At 46.4% G+C, this 18,075-nt stretch overlaps 2 protein-coding genes across 4 annotated transcripts in view; both read right to left on the bottom strand.

Annotated features, from left to right (window-relative positions):
• Positions 1–322: 322 nt before the first annotated feature.
• On the bottom strand, positions 323–2,576 carry ADRA2A (adrenoceptor alpha 2A). The gene is made up of 2 exons (XM_081157336.1): positions 2,152–2,576; positions 323–2,027 (listed from the first exon to the last, which is right to left on the bottom strand). Exon 2 carries the CDS (start codon positions 1,729–1,731, stop codon positions 340–342), a length of 1,392 nt encoding a protein of 463 aa, XP_081013462.1. The 5' UTR covers positions 1,732–2,027; positions 2,152–2,576; the 3' UTR covers positions 323–339.
• Positions 2,577–14,446: 11,870 nt separating this feature from the next.
• Positions 14,447–18,075, bottom strand: part of SHOC2 (SHOC2 leucine rich repeat scaffold protein) — a 44,211-nt gene continuing 40,582 nt past the window's right edge. For all 3 annotated transcript variants that reach the window (XM_081157814.1, XM_081157815.1, XM_081157813.1), the window contains one exon: positions 14,447–16,536. In XM_081157814.1, coding sequence (XP_081013940.1) covers positions 16,328–16,536 — 209 coding nt within the window. In that variant the 3' untranslated portion in view covers positions 14,447–16,327. The remainder of the gene's footprint in view (positions 16,537–18,075) is intronic.

The raw sequence follows: 18,075 nt of genomic DNA, 5'->3' as shown, positions 1-18,075 counted from the left end.
AGGTGACCCCTTTCGTTAACCCTGTGTGAGCCCCACCCTCTGGGGTTCAGGGGTCGCTCTGCTCCGGACGCGGGGGAAGTGAAAACACCTTTAAAAAACAATACTGATTGGGGGCGGCCCAAGAGCCCTGGAAGACCGCTCGGAACGCGGAGCGGCCCTAACAACAGTGGGGGGAGGGGCGCCCGTGGCCCCCGGCCGGCGTGGGCCCGGTGGGGCAGAGCGGCGCTCGCGGGCGCTCGCGGGGCCGGGCTGGAGCGCGGGGCGGCGCGCGGGGGGGCGCGCGGGGCGGCGGAGACGCGCCCTCGGGAGCCGGCGGGGCCGCAGGGGGCGGCGCGGCGCTCACACGACCCGCTTGGCGTCGCCGCGGCACAGGATCTTCTTGAAGGCGCGGCGGAAGTCGTGGTTGAAGATGGTGTAGATGACCGGGTTCAGCGAGCTGTTGCAGTAGCCGAACCAGAAGAAGAACTTGAAGAGCGTGCGCGGCACGGGGCAGCCGACGGCCGTGAGCGTGTAGGTGAAAAAGAAGGGGAACCAGCACACCACGAACACGCCGATGACCACGGCCAGCACGAACGTGAAGCGCTTCTCGCGGTTCTGCCGCCCGCGCCAGCGCGACGCCTTGGCGCCCCCGCCGCGCTCCTCCTCCGACCCGGCCGCCAGCGCCCCGGGCCCCGTCGCCCCCGGGCCGCGCCTCGGCAGGCTGTCCCCGGGTTTCACCTGGCTCTCCCGGGCCTTGCCCTTGGCCCGCGGGCCGCGCTCGGACCTGCGCGGGCCCGGGGGCCTCTCCCCGTGCTCGGACGACGAGCTCTCCTCCAGGTCCAGCGCGTCGGTGTCGCGCGGCCCGGCCGGCGGGGGCTCCCCGGGGGCGCCGTTGAGCTGCGCGGGCAGCGGCTCGGCCTCGGCGCCCGCGGGGCCCGCGTGGCGGCGCTCGGGGCCCAGGCCGTTGGGCCGGCGCTCGGCGCCCCCCGGCGGCGCGGCGTCCGGGCCCCGGCGGCTGGGCGGCACGCGCGTGCGGCGCTTGGCGATCTGGTAGATGCGCACGTAGACCAGGATCATGATGAGGCAGGGCGCGAAAAAGGAGCCGATGCACGACGAGATGACGTACCACTTCTGGTCGTTGATCTCGCAGCGCGGCTCGGCCTGCTGCCGGCCGCCCCCGCCCTTCTTCTCGATGGAGATGAGCGGCGGGAAGGAGATGACGGCCGAGATGACCCACACGGTGACGATGATGGCCTTGATGCGGCGCGGCGTGCGCTTCAGGTTGTACTCGATGGCCTGCGTGATGGACCAGTAGCGGTCCAGGCTGATGGCGCACAGGTGCACGATGGAGGACGTGCAGAAGAGCACGTCGAGCGCCAGGTAGATCTCGCACCACGCCTTGCCGAAGTACCAGTAGCCCATGACCTCGTTGGCCAGCGAGAAGGGGATGACGAGCGTGGCCACCAGGATGTCGGCCGAGGCCAGCGACACCAGGAAGAGGTTCTGGGGCGCCTTGAGCGCGCGGCTGGTGAACACGGCGATGATGACCAGCACGTTGCCGAACACGGTGAGCAGCATGAGCAGGCCGGCCAGGCACACGAGCGTCAGCGTCACCTGCAGGGAGTAGGGGACGGCCCGGGCGCCGCCCCCCGGCGCCTCCGTCCCGTTCCAGCTCCCGTTGCCCGCGTCCGGCTGCAGGGAGCCCATGGGCGCGAAGCTGCCCTCGGCCAGCGGCTGCTCCTGGCGGAACATGGACCCGGGTGCGCGCTCGCCTGGGCCTGCTGCCAGCGGCCTGGGGCCCGGGGCCCGTGGGTGCTCTTCCTCCCGCGCCCCGCGCGCCTCACATGGGGAGGGGGCCGCGGGCACCTGGGGCCGGAGCTGGGGGTCTGCTAGCGGCCCATGGGCCCGGCTCCAGCGAACGATGCCCTGTCGGCGCTCCCGTCGCCCGGCGTGGGCGCCTTCTGGCTCCCAGCTCCTAAACACAGCCAAGTTTTATTTCTAAGCGGCGGGTGAGAGTAGGTCGAGCCGATGGGGAAAGAGATTTATTCCTTCAAGAAGAGAGAACAGAAATCACCGCTGGCCCGGTAACTTGGAAGGATAACAGGGAATTAAAAACATATGCACATATCTATACCTCGACTCTGGAGCCTGAGCGAAAGCGAGAGGTCTTACCGTGTGCGGAGCCCGCGCCCGCCCCGGGAGGCAGCCGAAGGGAGCCGATGCGGGCTTGGGGTCCCGCGTCTGTCTGCTTACATCCCCGAAGCGGTCACCGGCTCTCTCGCTTCCCCCGGGCGCGGCGGGGCCGCCGGGGCCGGGATGCGGGCTCTGCCGCCCCGTGGAACGCCGCGGGACTCCCAAAGTTGCGTGCCGGCCGGGGCTGGGGCTGGGGCGCAGCGCGCGGAGCTCGGGGGCGGCGGCGGCGGGGGGAGAGGTGTGGGGGCCGCATGAAGGCGCCCCCGTCCTCAGGCGGCCGGGGCGGGAGGGCGGTGGGCCCTCTCGGAGCCGCGGTCTAGGCGGAGGGTCTGTGGGGCGTCGGCCTGGCGCGCTGCGGGCTCGGGGCGCGACCGCCCCCCCGGGGTCCGAAGGCGGCGCGAGCCGAGGCCGGAGCGCCTCGCCGGGGGGAAGGCGCTGGGCGGCGGCGAGCGGCTGCCGGGCGTCCGCACCGTGGCCGAGCTGCCGCTGCTCCGCCGCGCGCACCGTGGACTGGTTTTATAGCCCCGGGATCAAGCCGGCGTTGCCGAGCAGCCGGCGTCAGCCCCACGTGGGAGGCCGACCCTCCCCCGCCCCTTGCGCCTCCCCTCCGCGGGTCCAGCGCCGGTGCCCCGCGCCTGGCCCAGGGGAGCGCCGCGTCCCCAGCCGGACCTGCCCTTTGCAGACGTGGGTGCCGCGAACGCGGGGTTTAAAGAGCGTGCTGGGGGCGGGGGGCGGGGAGGCCCCTGCCGGGAACTGGCCGAGCGGCCCCGGCCGGCGCCGCAGAAGGCAGCGAGCACCCGGGAGTGTCCCCATCGAGCTGCGTCCTGGGAGGAAAGGGGTTTGGCCCCTGACCCGAATCTGGAGAAGCAGCCACGGGCACGGGTGGCATCAGGAGGGTCCCGCCCTGGGCCGGGCGGCCCTCAACCGTAAGTGCGCCGGGCGGCTGGGGCGAGTGGAGTCCCGGTGAGAAGGGGGCTCAGGTTCAGCTCGACCCCCTGCGGCGAAAAGGGGAGCGCCTCCCGGAGCAGCCCCCCGGATCTCAGAGCTGCGCGTGGTGGAAGGTGACCGCCGTCTCCCTGCTGGAGCGGTTCGCGGGACCGCGGCGGCCCGCGGCCTGGACCTCGCCCCTAAGACCGCGGCGAGGAGGGGTCCTGGAGGCCGCGGCTCGGCGCCGCGACAGAGCGAGGGCGCACTGACACCTGCTGGCCGCGCCTCGTCACCGCTGGGAAGCTACCGCCGGCGGCCCTTTGCCTAAAGCGCCTTCATCTCAGGACAAGTTTGGGTCCAAGCTTAGGAAAGTAGGACCCAGATTTTAAATTGCACCGTCATGTTGCAGACATCCTTCTAAAGCAGACCCTTTTACGGGTCTACTCCAGGCGGGAGCGGGGGTTGCCTGATTAAAGTCACATCAGGAAGGACCCCTCACGCATCAGAGCCCAGAGCTGACACCCATCCTGGCCTGGCACTGCCCACCATTCCGGCAGATCCAACAGGCCTGGCCCCGGCCTCGCTGAATGCCCAGCTCTGGCCAGCTGTGCTCCTTCGCGTCTTTGTTGCAGCAGGAAAGCTAGACTCCACCCCCCCCCACACCCCCAGTTCAGATGCACATACTAGAGGGGAGGGTGCTGGCCGAGAGGAGAGAGATTTTCCCTGTTCTCTGATAGGACTAGCACAGAGTGGGGTGAATGGCTTGTTTTTCTCTGCATGCTAGTTGTCCTGTAATAGGTTTTAACAGTCAACAGATTTTACCAACTTGTATTGGCAGTAGGCAGCGTAAGGGCAAGGCCTAGGAAGCTAGGAACTGTGGGCAGAAAAGAGATCAGACCTAAAGAAAAGTTCTTATTTAAGGACCCACTGTACCAAACACCTTCCGTAGTCACGTCAGCCGGAAGTGCCAAGGATTGAGCAGATCACCTCTGCACAGCAGGATGGAGGCGCGGGTCTGGCTGGGGGCTGAGGGCTCATTCGGGACCTCGGGCATCACCTTCGGCCCGAGCTGCTGACACAGTTACTGATGCCGCTGCTCTTGATGTAGGTCGGCACGAAGTCCAGCTAAAGTAATTTCAAAGTACTTCGCAGGTGTCCCGTTTGACTGCAGTACCTTAATCTCCCGGTCTTTGCTCCAGAGGGGTGAGCTCCCCTTCCAGTCTTAATTCTGAGGAGTCTCTCTAATCCCCTTTCCTGGATAATCTAAGGAAGACGGAACAGGCAGAATTTCCTCCCTCTGTTGAGCCTGTCCTTTCCCATCTTCTACTCAGATCTCAGCTCTGAGTGTCTCCACAGGGGCAGAAACTTTGCGCTAGGCTCAGCTGGAAATGTGGCTACTCTCGTCTTTGCACAGCAACCAGGAGCCCCAGATGTGAAGTGCAAACGCTGAGACACACAAAAATCAAAGCCCGTGGTGATCTGGGGTTCACCATGGCGTTCACACAGCGTAAGACTAAGCATTGGGGCCATTGCTGCCCCTCTTTGAACCAGCTGCCAATGCACTGCTCTCCTTCCTTCTCATTTCGGGAGCAAACGGGGAAACAGAAACAGAGACCACAGCGCTTTTCCTTCTTGAAATCTCTGCTAGCCTGTGCATGACACCTCTTGTCACATTGTCTCAATGCTTCCCCAGCAGCCAGTTGGTTTCTTAACTTCCGGGTTTGGAGTCTTTTCTCCTAAAATGGATACAGGCCTTTCAAGGAGCTAGGCCAATACACAACCAATAATAATAATAACTGCTTCCTTTTGTTAAATACCAAGTGTGCATCATGTCCAGGCAGGGCTATATATGGAGTCGCTTTATGCCCAGAGTTCTTGTCTCCTTTGCCTCATCAGCAAAGGCTCTGCCTCCTTAGCTGGACACACAGGGTCAGGATCTCTGAGCTTTGAAAAGCTACTGGGCACCATTCTTTTTCCCCAGAAGAGTTAGCGCCAAGTCAGACAGCATTGAGCAGAGACACATCCACGGAGACAGTTCTCAGCCAGGCTTGTTTATCAGCGTTGCCTGGAAAGGTGAAATACACTCCCCGATGCTCCACCATGGTAGTGATGACTCAGGCCAGTGAATCATAGTGGATGCAGTTTGTGTATCTTAACAAAGCTCCTTGGGAGATGCTAACAGGCACACTGCTTAAGACTCACTTCCCTAAGCAATAAATCTCAGTGGGGGCAGGGAGGGGGTCAAATGACCCAAGGACTTTTCTCAAGCCAACCTGAGCCGCGAAGAATGGGCCCCAGATTGAGAACCGCTGCCCCGGTGGGTGTCATAGCCCTCCAGGGATCTGGGCAGGGCCGTTCAGAATCATTGTAAATATGGAAGGTGGCTTTCATGGCCTGAGGGTGAATCAACTCTGGGCACACAAATAGAGGTCCACTATTACTTCTATTATTAATAAAAATAAGTACTATGTATTAGCACTGACCCCTCTCAGGCACAATGCTGGGCAGGTTAGGTACCAGATAGTTTGTTACTCCCCAAACAACCCTAATGTGTAGCTATTATTTCTGGCCTTTGCAGATGGAGAAACAAGGCTCTGAGAGACAAAGCAGCTTGCCCAGCTAATAAGCAGCAGGGTCAGACCTGGACCGACCCCATGATTCCTGATTATAAGCCAAACAAGATTTTAACTCCCTTTCTGTAGATCTCTGCCCTCTGCCACACTGACAATGGAGGACCTGCAAGAGGTTCACCAGAAACGAGCCTGGTGATGAGCTGCAGACCCTCCCAGTATCCCTGTGCTCGTCCATTTGTGGCTACTAGAGCAGGACAGTATAGGACAAGATGTGTTCTTTCATTCCACATATGATGCCTGCTACGTTGGAGGAAGCATCGGACATACTTCTCAATGGCCAACCTGCTGGACAGCAAGCACTACACTAACTGGTTGTGCAACGCTGGGATTGCTGGGCTCCCCTCGGTGCGAGCAGCCACCCCCTCTCGTGGGCGCCCGTACATATTTCCTCCAGGGCTTGGGTGGACCCTTATTGCACTAGCTTACCTGCTCATTTGTACAACGGTCTAGAAAGGGGAAAGGACTGTCCTGTCCACCTTTGTATTCCCAGAGCGTACTTCAAACAGGTTTATTAAAAATCAAATTTCTGGCCCAGTGAAGCATGGCTCAGCGGTTGAGCATCGACCTAGGATACAGGAGATGGCCGTTCAATTCCAGGTCAGGCACATGCCCAGGTTGTGGGCTCGATCCCCAGTCCAAGGCATGTAGGAGGCAGCCGATCAATAATGACTCTCTCATCACTGATGTTTCCATCTCTCTCCCCGCTCCCTCCCTCTGAAATCAAAGATATATATATATATATATATATATATATATATATATATATATATATATATATGTTTTGTTTTGTTTTTAAATCAAATTTCTGGAAACTGCCACATAGAGATTCAACATGTCCAGGGTAGGACTTAGGCATTTACTTGCATTTTTAACAAATACCTAACTAATTCAATAAATACAAAAATGTAAGATGTACTGGCATAGATAGTTGGCAAACATTTGTGTGATGAATGAAAGACATAGTGAATGAATGGCTGCTTATGATTAAGTTACCCAAGAGGTACAAGGCCCAGGAGAAGGTGGCTCAGATGGTTTGCTCTTCATTCCAAAATTAAGATTTAGTTGAGGAATCTTAACTAGCTCAGGGATACAGGTATAGGATTCTCTCATTTTCTATCTCTATATCTACCTACCTATTTTTTTTCTTGAAAGGAACATGTAAGTAGTGGGAGATACTCTTTTATAACTTTCAGCTAGACAATTTACCCATAAATGAAAGCTGCTTAAGCTAAACCATTTGTTCTGGAATTACATCTGCAATTAAAGTGTCAGGCAAGATGACACCAAACTACAACCTGACTTCATCTAAAGGAAGTCAGGAACTGGGGAGAGGAGGTGTTAATAGCTTACTTTTGTTTCTGTTTTTTTTTGTGTTTTTTTTTTGAAGACTTGACTAAGAAAAGGCTATGTGCCCCATTAGCTCGGAGTCAGTCCTAGGCTGTGGTATAACCCTCACGAACTGGCTTGGACACCCCCGCCACAGGCCTGAAACACACACTCTCAGCCGCCTGAACGTGATGAGCGGGCGGGGAACACAGTGCTCCCACTGCCGTCCGCCGTGCGCACAGCTGGAACCAAACATCTGTCGAGTCACCGTACTGCCCACAGAGGGAGGCAGGGGCGGTCGCTGGGAAAAACCTATTGCTTCCCTCGAGCTATTACGCAGTTCCTGCACTCTCCTGTACCTGTGCCGGAGCCCTTTGGAATCAGTCACTGAAGCCCAAAGCGTAGCACGGGCTCCAGGTGCTGTCGTGGGAGCTGCCTCATGCACCACAGTCCGTTTCTCATCACCGCCCGCCGGAAATCCTGCCGTGCTCTCCAAGCGGGCCAGGTCCCGCCACCGCCGGGCCAGCCAGACTGAGTGCTGGCCCATCCTGCCCCTGCCCCTGCCTGGGAGACTGAGCCGGGGGTTTTCTGTCTCGGCAAGGGCCTCTGGTCAAGACCAAGACGACAGCAGTCTGGGCCCAGGGCGTCTCTACCTTCGGGATGCTAGGGAGGGTTGGGCTCCCATCTGGCTCTTTGCTGTTGCCCAACCCCATAGGACACGTTTGTGTTTCTGCTAAAATGTGACGATGGAGGGCTGCGCACCCACACAAACCTTACCCTCGCCTCCCGCAGTCCTTCGGGTTGTCTCCTTTGGAGCCCTGAGCATACTAATCGTTGCTTCAGCTTCCTGGGCTGCTCACTGCAGCGTCCCTGCGACACCGGGACTGGGTCTGGGAGAGCTGTCCCTTTAAGCGGAGTGCCCCCCGCCCGCCTGCGTTAGTATGACTGGTAACTTTTTGTTGAAAGCTAGTCATGATGTATTGGGTGTCTTTTAGTGAACTTGTGCCCCTGGGCTGTGATCAAAAATAAATACTTGGTTTCCCCCTCTTTGGCAGGGCAGGAAGACTAGAGTTGGGTATTTCTCTTCCCCCAAGTCAGTTAGGCTCTGAGAAAACCCCAACACCTTAGGCTCTGGTAAATCAGTTTCTCCTGAGGGTGGCACTTGTTAAGAATGGAAATGCTCTCAGTATATTTCAAAATGGCTATTTTTCCTGTCTCTGTGCTAGAAGCATAAAGAGATCGTTCAACCGTCTGCACTGTGAGAACCTGCTAGGGCTCCTGGAGGTAAAAACTAAAAAAAAAAAAAAAAAGTGTTGGGGCCCCTTCCGGCTGGGGCACCAGTTTTTAACTCAGACTGGTTCAAACTGAGCCATCAGCAATTTGTCAGTTATGGTTTAGGCTTTCCTACCCCAGCACTGGTTTCCAGGGAGGTTTATGCTCATGGGTTTCTGCTCTGGTGGCTGTGATTCTCCGTATCTGGCTCTCTCTCCAATTCTGGAGGCAGCAGTTTGCCCTGTAACCTCAAATCTCTGACAAATGGTCCATGTGATTTCTTTGAAGCTCTCATCCTTGACTTTGTCCAAAACAAAAATTCCATTATTTCACCTATAATCAACACGAAAGATTACTCACACAAAAATAGCAGTGAAGTATAGAGATTTTACATTATGGACTTAAGTCCAGCACTTAGTCTGTGGCTTGTAACTTGCATTTGGTTTAAAATGCGAAGGAAAGACATGTGGAATTCAGTCTAAACTGTTCAGATCTGTGGTTCTTACAATACGTGGCATTTTCAATGTGCAGACTCTTAACGGAGGAAACGTATTGACTAAACTTGGCTTTCGCCTGGCTAACCTACTTTAATGAAGGCTCCACTTCACCTGGGAGCACATTTCAACCAGAGCAGCGGGCGTGACACGGTTTAGATGGGAGGTGACCGAGTGGAACAGCGAGAATACTGACCAAGGAGTCAGAAGGCCCAGGCTCTGAGTCAATGTCGCCATCATATTGCTTTAGTGTATAACTCATTCGATTATCCCTGGATATGCCCTCACCTTGAAAATAAAGTCAGAGCTACATAAAAGTCAAAGGGACAGCAAGGAAAAATGAAGTTAGCTTCATTACTTAAAACACATCCTTGCCAACCACTATGGAAAACAGTATGGAGGTTCCTCAAAAAATTAGAAATGGAGCTGCCTTTTGACCCAGTGATCCCACTCCTAGGAATGTATCCTAAGAATCCTGAAACACTAATCAGAAAGGATATATGCACCCCGATGTTCATAGCAGCACAGTTTACAATAGCTAAGACCTGGAAACAGCCCAAGTGCCCATCAGTAGCTGAGTGGATAAAAAAGCTGTGGGACATTTACACCGTGGAATACTACGCAGCTGTAAAGAAGAAGGATCTCGTACCCTTTGGGACAGTATGGGTGGACCTGGGGAAGTGAAATAAGCCAGGCAGAGAAAGACAAACATCACATGATCTCGCTTATACGTGGAATCTAAAGAACTTAATAAACTGATGAACAGAATAGATTCAATGACATGGAAGCATAGATGAGACTGACGAATGTCAGAGGGATGGAGGAGGGCGGGTGGGTGGAGGGGGAGAGAGTAACCAAAGAATTTATATGCAGATATGCACAACCCAAGGACACGGACAGTGGTGGGGAGAGGGATGGGACGGGATGGAATGGGTCATTGGGGAGAGAAAGGGACATCTGTAATATTTAAAAAAAAAAAAAATTTTTTTTAATTATTAAAAAACAAATAAAATTAAAAATTAATAAAAAATAAAACACAACTGATCCTTAAAAAACAAAACAAAAAAAAAACCAAAGAAGTGAGAAAAAAAATGATTACCAAGGTTGTCAAATTTTTAAAGGTTCAGAAGTAACCTGAGTCCTCAACAATCCTCAATAAAATGCACAGCCCGTGCCAACTCCAATAATCCAAAGTGTTCTAAAATTCACTCTGGGACAAATAACAGTATATGAAAGTTATGAAGTAACTGCCAAGGCGCTTAGGCATAAACAAACTCTTCAACTGTATACTTTAGAATTGTATATTTTTAAAAGCTGGCATTTACTATATGGCACTCAAACGTGTTAGAAAAGCTGGAGAAATGTAATCTCGAGGAAGAATATATAAGTATGTATGTATATGTATGTGTGTATTATATACAATGAAAAAGGTAAGCCTTCTCCCTCAGGTATCTCATCCACAACAAAAGCTCATGAATGCAGTAAGACTACGTAGGCCCTGGGGAAAGTAACGGGATGTTATTACTGTCCAAAAGCAGAAAACTAGAACAAACTGCTTGTAGTTTTCATCTGCAATCCAAATAAAGCAGGGGTTACTTAGGAGAATTCTGGACTGTACAGTGTTCTTTTGAAGTTGACATCAAAGGCCAAATGTGTAGATGTGCATCTAAGCTGATGTCCACAGAAGTAAAAAAGAAGTCACCCAACATTTTAACAGAAAACGGTGGTCATTCTAAACCCAGGCTCATCCACAACTCTTTGTTAACATTTTATTCCCTATAAACCAAAGTCTACCAGTATTTTTTAAAGGCAACCAATATGCTCAATTGTCTCAGAATGGCCATTATTAAGCAGCAACCGGAGGTGCTTTGGAAGTTAGAAAAATTGAACTCTGAATGAAATCAGCTATTCTTAATTTTTTAGAAGATGATTACTCAAATGGGTGTGAAATCCATCAGACTGTGACCTCAATGGCAAAAATTTGTCTATAGCGTTTGACAAGATATATGCTAAACACTGTTTTGCACTAAGAAGTACTGCTAGTTAAAAGGCATATTATCTGTAATAAATAAAATTCAGCAAAACATAATGATCCTCCAAAATCAACAAAAACCAGGAACTTCTTTACAAACCAATGGCCTGCCTGACTTAAAACACAAAGTTCACTTCATTTATGTCTTCCCCATTACGCCTTGATTCTCTCCCTCCCATATTCATATATTCATAAGTATGCACTCACACTCACATACGGTGTTTTTACACTCAAACTACACGGCTGATTCCAAGCATTCTGAGTGCTACTTCTGTCACGGCAAATTCGGACATTTAGATGCTTAAACACTGCATTAAAACTCCTTAAGATACCAATAACATTAAAATTAGGTTTTCTAACTAGTTTTCAAAGTTATCAATAAAAACTAAAAATAATTCAAGCATTCAGATTCTTATCTCTAATCTCAACAGGGAAATTTAAAGTAACTATATTCAATCAGGTGATATCTTTAAAAAGACTTGGACATTCACATTGCCTAATTTGAAGGTAATATTTACAACATATACGAACTCTCATTAGATGTTCCTGCACTTGTAATTTAAAGGGAAAATTAACCAGTTTCTAAAAATCTCAGTAAAAAACAGTAGTATGAGCTGACAGTCTAATCACTTAACAGAAGTTATAAAAAGCCAACAGTCTAATCACTTAAATGTAATATATTTTATGACATTCAAGTCAGAATTTTTTGTGTGCATTTTAGAATTGTGCCCCTCCCAAATACAGACATTCTCTTCCCAGGCCTGATTTTTGCTAGCAGGGCTAAAACCATGGAATCTAGTTCTTTAGCTGGACCTGTTCAGCCAGTCCTGTTCATAGATGAGTCAAAAATAAATGTATAGACTTGGCCAGTTATCTCAAATCTAATCTATTCCAAAAGATTAACTATAAAGTTAAATAGCAAAAAGGGAAAAAGGCCACCATAAATCAGTTCATTAAATAATTATAATATGGCAAGGAGCAAACAAAATATTTTTAATGAAGAAAAATAGGTTAAATCTTCAGGTGACATTTCTAGAGATAAGGTTTAAGGGACTCAAATTTAAACAAGAATACAATCAATCATATAAGATTATTGGAAAGATCATGAAGAGCTGCCCCCAACGATCCTTCTCTGGCACCCTGCACCGAATTCTTTGGGGAAATAAAATTGCATAGAGGCCCAACCCGAACAAACAATCTCTGTCTCAGCTTCAGGGCCGAAAACTAGTTATGGAGAAAGAGGTCATAAACTAGGATCACTGTCCAACATGCTTTTCTGTGACAGACATGTTCTCTATCTACACTAATGTAATAGCCACCAGCTACATATGGTTACTGAGAACTTGATGTGATTAGTGTGACTGAGGAATTAAAGTTAAATTTTTATTTAACTTCAATTAATCTAAAATTTTAACTGTGGCTAGTTAGTGGCAACCATTTCGTATAGTGCAGATCCTAGAAATTTGACATAATATACTGATTTTGTTGGAACAAGGCACTTTATTGCCATCTGCTGAAGAACTTGCATAATAATTTACAAATCTGTGATAGGAATAAGTCCCCCCTAACGCGAGGTGGTGGTGTACCCCGCACAGCCTGCAAAACCTATACCTGACAGCCTTGTCCATCCACTCTCAACAGTGGACACTATTCCTGCTTCTAAACTTTTTAATAGTCCTCAACATGAAACACAATAAACTACTATCCAGTTACTATACCTGACACTAACAAGCATTTACATTAAAACATTTCTATTTAGAATGTAAAATGGCACCAGGATAATAAGTATGTAAAGGGGAAGTTCTTTTAAGGGTAATAACAACCAACTTCAGTTTTTAAAGTTAAAAATCCCTTCCGAAGACTTATATTTTAACTTATATTTCAAAGTGTAAAACCCACAAATGTTTCCTTAGTGTTACCAGGTTTAGAAGACATTCTATTCAATAACAAAGTGTTGATATCTATTTTAGAAAACATTCTCATAATACTTTATTGTAATCTAACAACATTCAAGATACTGCCTTAGATACCAAATCAATGTCAACAACTCTGCATATTCAATTCTCAGAGATTTCACAACCGACTATTGTCACATGACTTCCAATTGCCCAAACTGGCTCGTAAGGGCTACACAAACCAAAAGTGAGAAGAAAGTTTTAGCTAAGATACTTGCGTGCTAACTTATCCTCTAGCACAGGCAGAGGGAAACCTTTCTTTACAAGTTACTCACTTTAAATTTGAAAACTTCATGAATTGATTCTTCTGCTTACTTTGGAGTTGTGCCATTTGCTTTCATCTAATTTTAATCATGCAAGAGTAACCATACATCCTGGTTTTCTAAAGACAGCTCTGATGTACCAATGGCTCAATATAACGACTGAGAGCGAGCGCCTCCTTCCCATTTCAAAGTGTCCCATTTAATATACTCGAACCATGACCACAACCCATTCTTATTGATGAACAATGACAAATTCTGCAAGCTGAAACTTGGATTCAATACACGTGGCTTAGCAATAACTGAGATGAAAAGTTATAGCAAATGTTATCAGAGAAAGATTGTTATGTGTAACACTTTGTCCATTTTAAATGACTCAGACTTGGTAAGAAGATAAATGAGAAATATGCAATTACATTTTTAGAACTCATTCCAATTGCATCACCCACCTTTTAATATAAGTACAAATAAATGTTTTATGTGTATTTTCTCCTTCAAGGGTTTCTATTTTCTACTGCTTTCACTTGTATCCATCAAGTTTATAAGTTATTTAGCATCTCTCCCTCCTTTCTGTATGAAATAATCATTTGGGATTTAAAAACTATTAAACTATCACAAAAGGACTGACAGTCATTGCTGTTTTGCTACTATACAGGGTGAGGCAAAAGTAGGTTTACAGGTGTGAGTACATGAAACAGTTTATTCTCGTATTGTTACTTATTATTGTATTATCTTCCCTATGAACTGTAAATCTACTTTTGCCCCACCCTGTATATTAACAAAAAGCAAAGTTTAGAGCAATGTAACATTCTATGACTTTTTTTTTTTTAATTTACTGAGCCTCATCAAGAGACTAAACCTAATTCCTTTAAAAGAAAAATTTTGGACATGCCAGTTAGTCCTACCGCAGTTTAGGAAAAGTATTAGCTTACATATGGTCAACAATATCCCTTATATTCTAACTACTTAAATATTAAATATCTTGATCTCACAAGGATATCCCAATTAGAGTCCACTTTAGTTTCTTGTTAGTAGTAATAAAATTCATGGGCTCTTACAAGGTGCCAGCCATACCCAGGACATGTTTCATGCTCCTTAAAAAAAATTTTAAAGCTCCTCAGCTATATATGGTTTGTCTACAGCATCACTTCTACATGTAAGATTTTGACCACTTTGCATTTGTTTCAGACCAATATAAATGAAGGTAGAGTAACCAAAATGTTTAAAAAATCGTGTCTATCTTCGTTTTTAAGAAACAACCTCCCCCCCCCCAAAAAAGACATTAGATTACTCTCTTTAAAGATCAAGTTCCATCATCTTAATACATAAGCACCTCTAGATATGAGATTTTTAAAAACCACACATACACACAAGCTTTAGGTAGAGCTGTAATAAACAAATTCCTTTTATAAACAAAATTTTAACTGAAAAGCCACAGTAGATGGGAAAAAAGAAGAAAGGATATTACTTAGTAAAATCCAGTGACATCTACAATAGTTTTACAGCACATTTAAGCATTCTAGGGTTTTATATCTTCACCTGCCTTCCATTTCTTAGTTCATCCTTAAAAATTTGCCAATTACAAATATAGGTTCCACCTCAAACTTAGTCCTGATTTTGAGAGCCAGGAAAAGCAAATCAACGCCCCAGGTTTCTATCTTAATATCATGACCTTAATTCAAAAATGATTTTCTTTAAAACACAATGCCCATCTAAATGGAAACAAAAAAAGAAATCCAAGCAGCAATATGTTATTACACATAATAGTTACTCATTATATGGGATGGGTTGTTTAGGATGATATCTAGAATGCACTTGCTCTGTCTCTTCAAAAATTAAATCAACTTAGACTGACACTACCAAAAGTAAGAGTCCTGTATGAGGGGCACGCATTTACAATACTGCCAGCCTTAAAAGCAGTAGAGCAAAAGAAAAGACATCAAGGAGCACATGCATGTCTCACAGAACTCCCACTGAACTATCAATGGCTTCTATGCAATGTGCTTCTTTTCCATAACAGTATTCACAACTACCAAGAAAGGAAAGATGAGATTAAAATCAATGGTACTGAACTGAATTGTTTGAAGCCAGTGCCCCACATGTGGGGAAAGTGCATTTAGTTCAGCAGCAATACAGCACAGTGTGAAGATATTGTGCTTAGACGCAGATATTCCAAAACTGAAAGATGTACAAGGCAAGTCAAGATATAAAACCATAGTACACTGTTAAATAACCTTGAAACATACATATATTGCAGTGTTCAAAGAAAAACATTCATTTTCATTGTACAAGGCTAGGGAGAAATCCTTAAAGTTACCTATTGTAGTTTATGATATAATAAATACATATCTATATAGCATTGTATATACATATATAGAATGTGTGTGTTTATGCAATTTTTTTTTTTTTTTGGCCAAATTAGTCTGTTATTTTTTGTGGACCTGCAACTTTTAGGAATGAAAACTCCTTTGCACTACAAGTTTCTATTCCCCCAAACTTAAGAAAAGATATTTATACTAGAAAAGGCCTCAATACCCTCCCCCCCAACACAAAGACTCAATTAAAATATTTTGCTTCACAACTGATCTGAGAATCACAATGAAAGGAATTCTAGAATTTTGACTGTAACTTTTCACTTTGCCAGTTGTTTCAAAAGTATCTTTTAATATTTAAACCAGCTGATGCAAATTCTTTGCAGAGGATATAATTTGTCTAGATTTGACTGATTAAAACAGAGCAAATCAAAACAACAACAAAAAAATCCAGTGATTTACTCTGACTGTAAACAATATATAAAATTTAAATCTCAAATTTCAAAATAAGTTAAAGAAAAATTCTACCTTCAGGGCCTATAATACTATAAAGATCTGACAACTGGTAAGGGGAAAATGTATATGAAAAGTTGCAACAAAATTATTTGCCCATTATTTTTGCTAAGAGAAAGTACAACTATACTACCTCTGCCCCTTAAATTTAATAAATTCATAATGTTTACAAATGTTTTGAGCAAACTGGCATATCATATTACACAACAGAAAACATCCATCAAGTTCAGCAAAGAAAACTTATATAAGCCTTTTGTACAGAATTAAAAAAAAATCTAAATGGCTATGATTCCTCTATTAGCAGAAACACATAATGCAGTCCTTATAAATCTGCCAAATATATCAATATCTACATAAATAGATACAGATATAGATATGAAACATTAATGGCAGTCTATTTGTGAACAGTGTGTGGGACCAGCAGACTTGTATCAGACCATGGCACGATATGGACCCTGCATCTTCAGGAATTGAATGATGAAAGAAGGACCCCCAGCAACAATCTGAGGTGGAAGGTGGCTGAGTGGACAGTTCTCAATGCTCATGATTGAAAGTTTGCTGCAAAGAGCCAGCTCAAAGGGAAGGCTGTGAAGGTTGGGGTTGTCGTTCAAATACAGTTCTTCTAGGTTCTCCAGTGTACCTGTTTAAAAAAAAATCAAATCAATTAATATTTTTTAAAAATTAGTTACTACTAAAATAAATTCAATGGTGCAATGCTATCCTGGGCATTATATATACTCAAATACCCATTTCCTCTTCCTTTCTTCTCCCAATTTTAAAGCTCTATACAACTGCGGGTCTCAAACTTTGCTGCATGTTCAAATCAACGGGGGAAATGTGGAAAACCCTAACATCCAGGTCACATGCCATACCAGGTAGATCGGAATCTTCCTTTGTGGCTGGTTTTCAAGCTTGGAGAGGTTTTTTTAAAACTCCAGAGGTAAGTCTATTGTACAGTCAGTGCCCGTAATCATTTTTCTGTTGTAGATAATGTGACAATCTCTCTTAATACATTTCTCATGTGGAAAGGTTTTTGTTACTTGGTATAAATCTTTCACTAAGAAACTTATCACATATCTAAAAGTAAGACAAAAGTGAATTTATATAACCTTTTAAAATTTTTTCTTAGACTGTCTTAGGATACTTATACTTTCCAGGCAAATGTCTCAAGGAACTGCATGAGGCCAGCTAAATAAATGTACTAGAAATAAAAGTGTAAAGTTTCCTTATGTGTTGCCAATTTTTTAACTTCAAAATCTGTGATATCTGATAGTGGTATGTAGAAGAATAAAAATAATGGTTACCAAGTAATGGATTTGTTTATATTTAATAGTTTAACATTCAGAGAACGCTATGAGAAGCTATTATCATCTTTATTTTACAGGCAGGAAACTTGAAACTTAGGGTTTCCCTACCTTATCCAAAGCCACAAAGCAAGATTTTGAATTGTCTATTTTACTTCAAAACCATTCTTAACCACTAATCTATAGTGCTTATGGAACAGCATGGTACAGATGGGAGAACACAATACATGAACTTACTAATTTAAAAGCTACTATGTAACCTCAATCAATTAACTCTTTATAAAATGGGATTACAACTTGCACTGCCTCAAATTCAAGGTGGTTATGTTGATTATATGAAGTAATAGATAAGAAAACACTTAGAAAATTCTAAAGTATTAATCAAATATTATTATTAAACCTCATAAGGAAATCTGTTTTTGGCATAAGACATTACTAATGTAAAGCAAGCCTGTGTAATTTTTAAATTTGTAAGAAAGCCCAGCCAGTGTGGCTAAGCAGTTGAGCATCGACCTATGATCCAGGCGATCCTGGTCTGAATCCCAATTAGGGCACATGCTCCTGTTGTGGGCTCGATCCCCAATAGGGGTTGTGCAGGAGGCAGTCGATCAATGACTCATCATTGATGTTTCTTTCTCTCTCTCTCTCTCTCCCCCTCCCTCTCCCTGCCGTTCTCTAAAATCAATAAATACATGTTTTTTAAAAAATAAAATTTGTTAGAAATATAAAATAACTCTTTGAAATTAAGGTCATACCTACTATAGAAATATAAGTATGCTAAAACATTCTCAAATACAACATTAGCCCTGAGAGAAACCTAACCAACCAACCAATAAACCAACCAACCAACCCACCAACCACTGATGCTCTATTAA

This window comes from Miniopterus schreibersii (assembly GCF_964146895.1).
Source record: "Miniopterus schreibersii genome assembly, chromosome: 14".
NCBI lineage: Eukaryota > Metazoa > Chordata > Mammalia > Chiroptera > Miniopteridae > Miniopterus > Miniopterus schreibersii.
The sequence above is the reverse complement of the archived record's forward strand: the minus strand, read 5'-3'. Positions and strand labels throughout refer to the sequence as shown.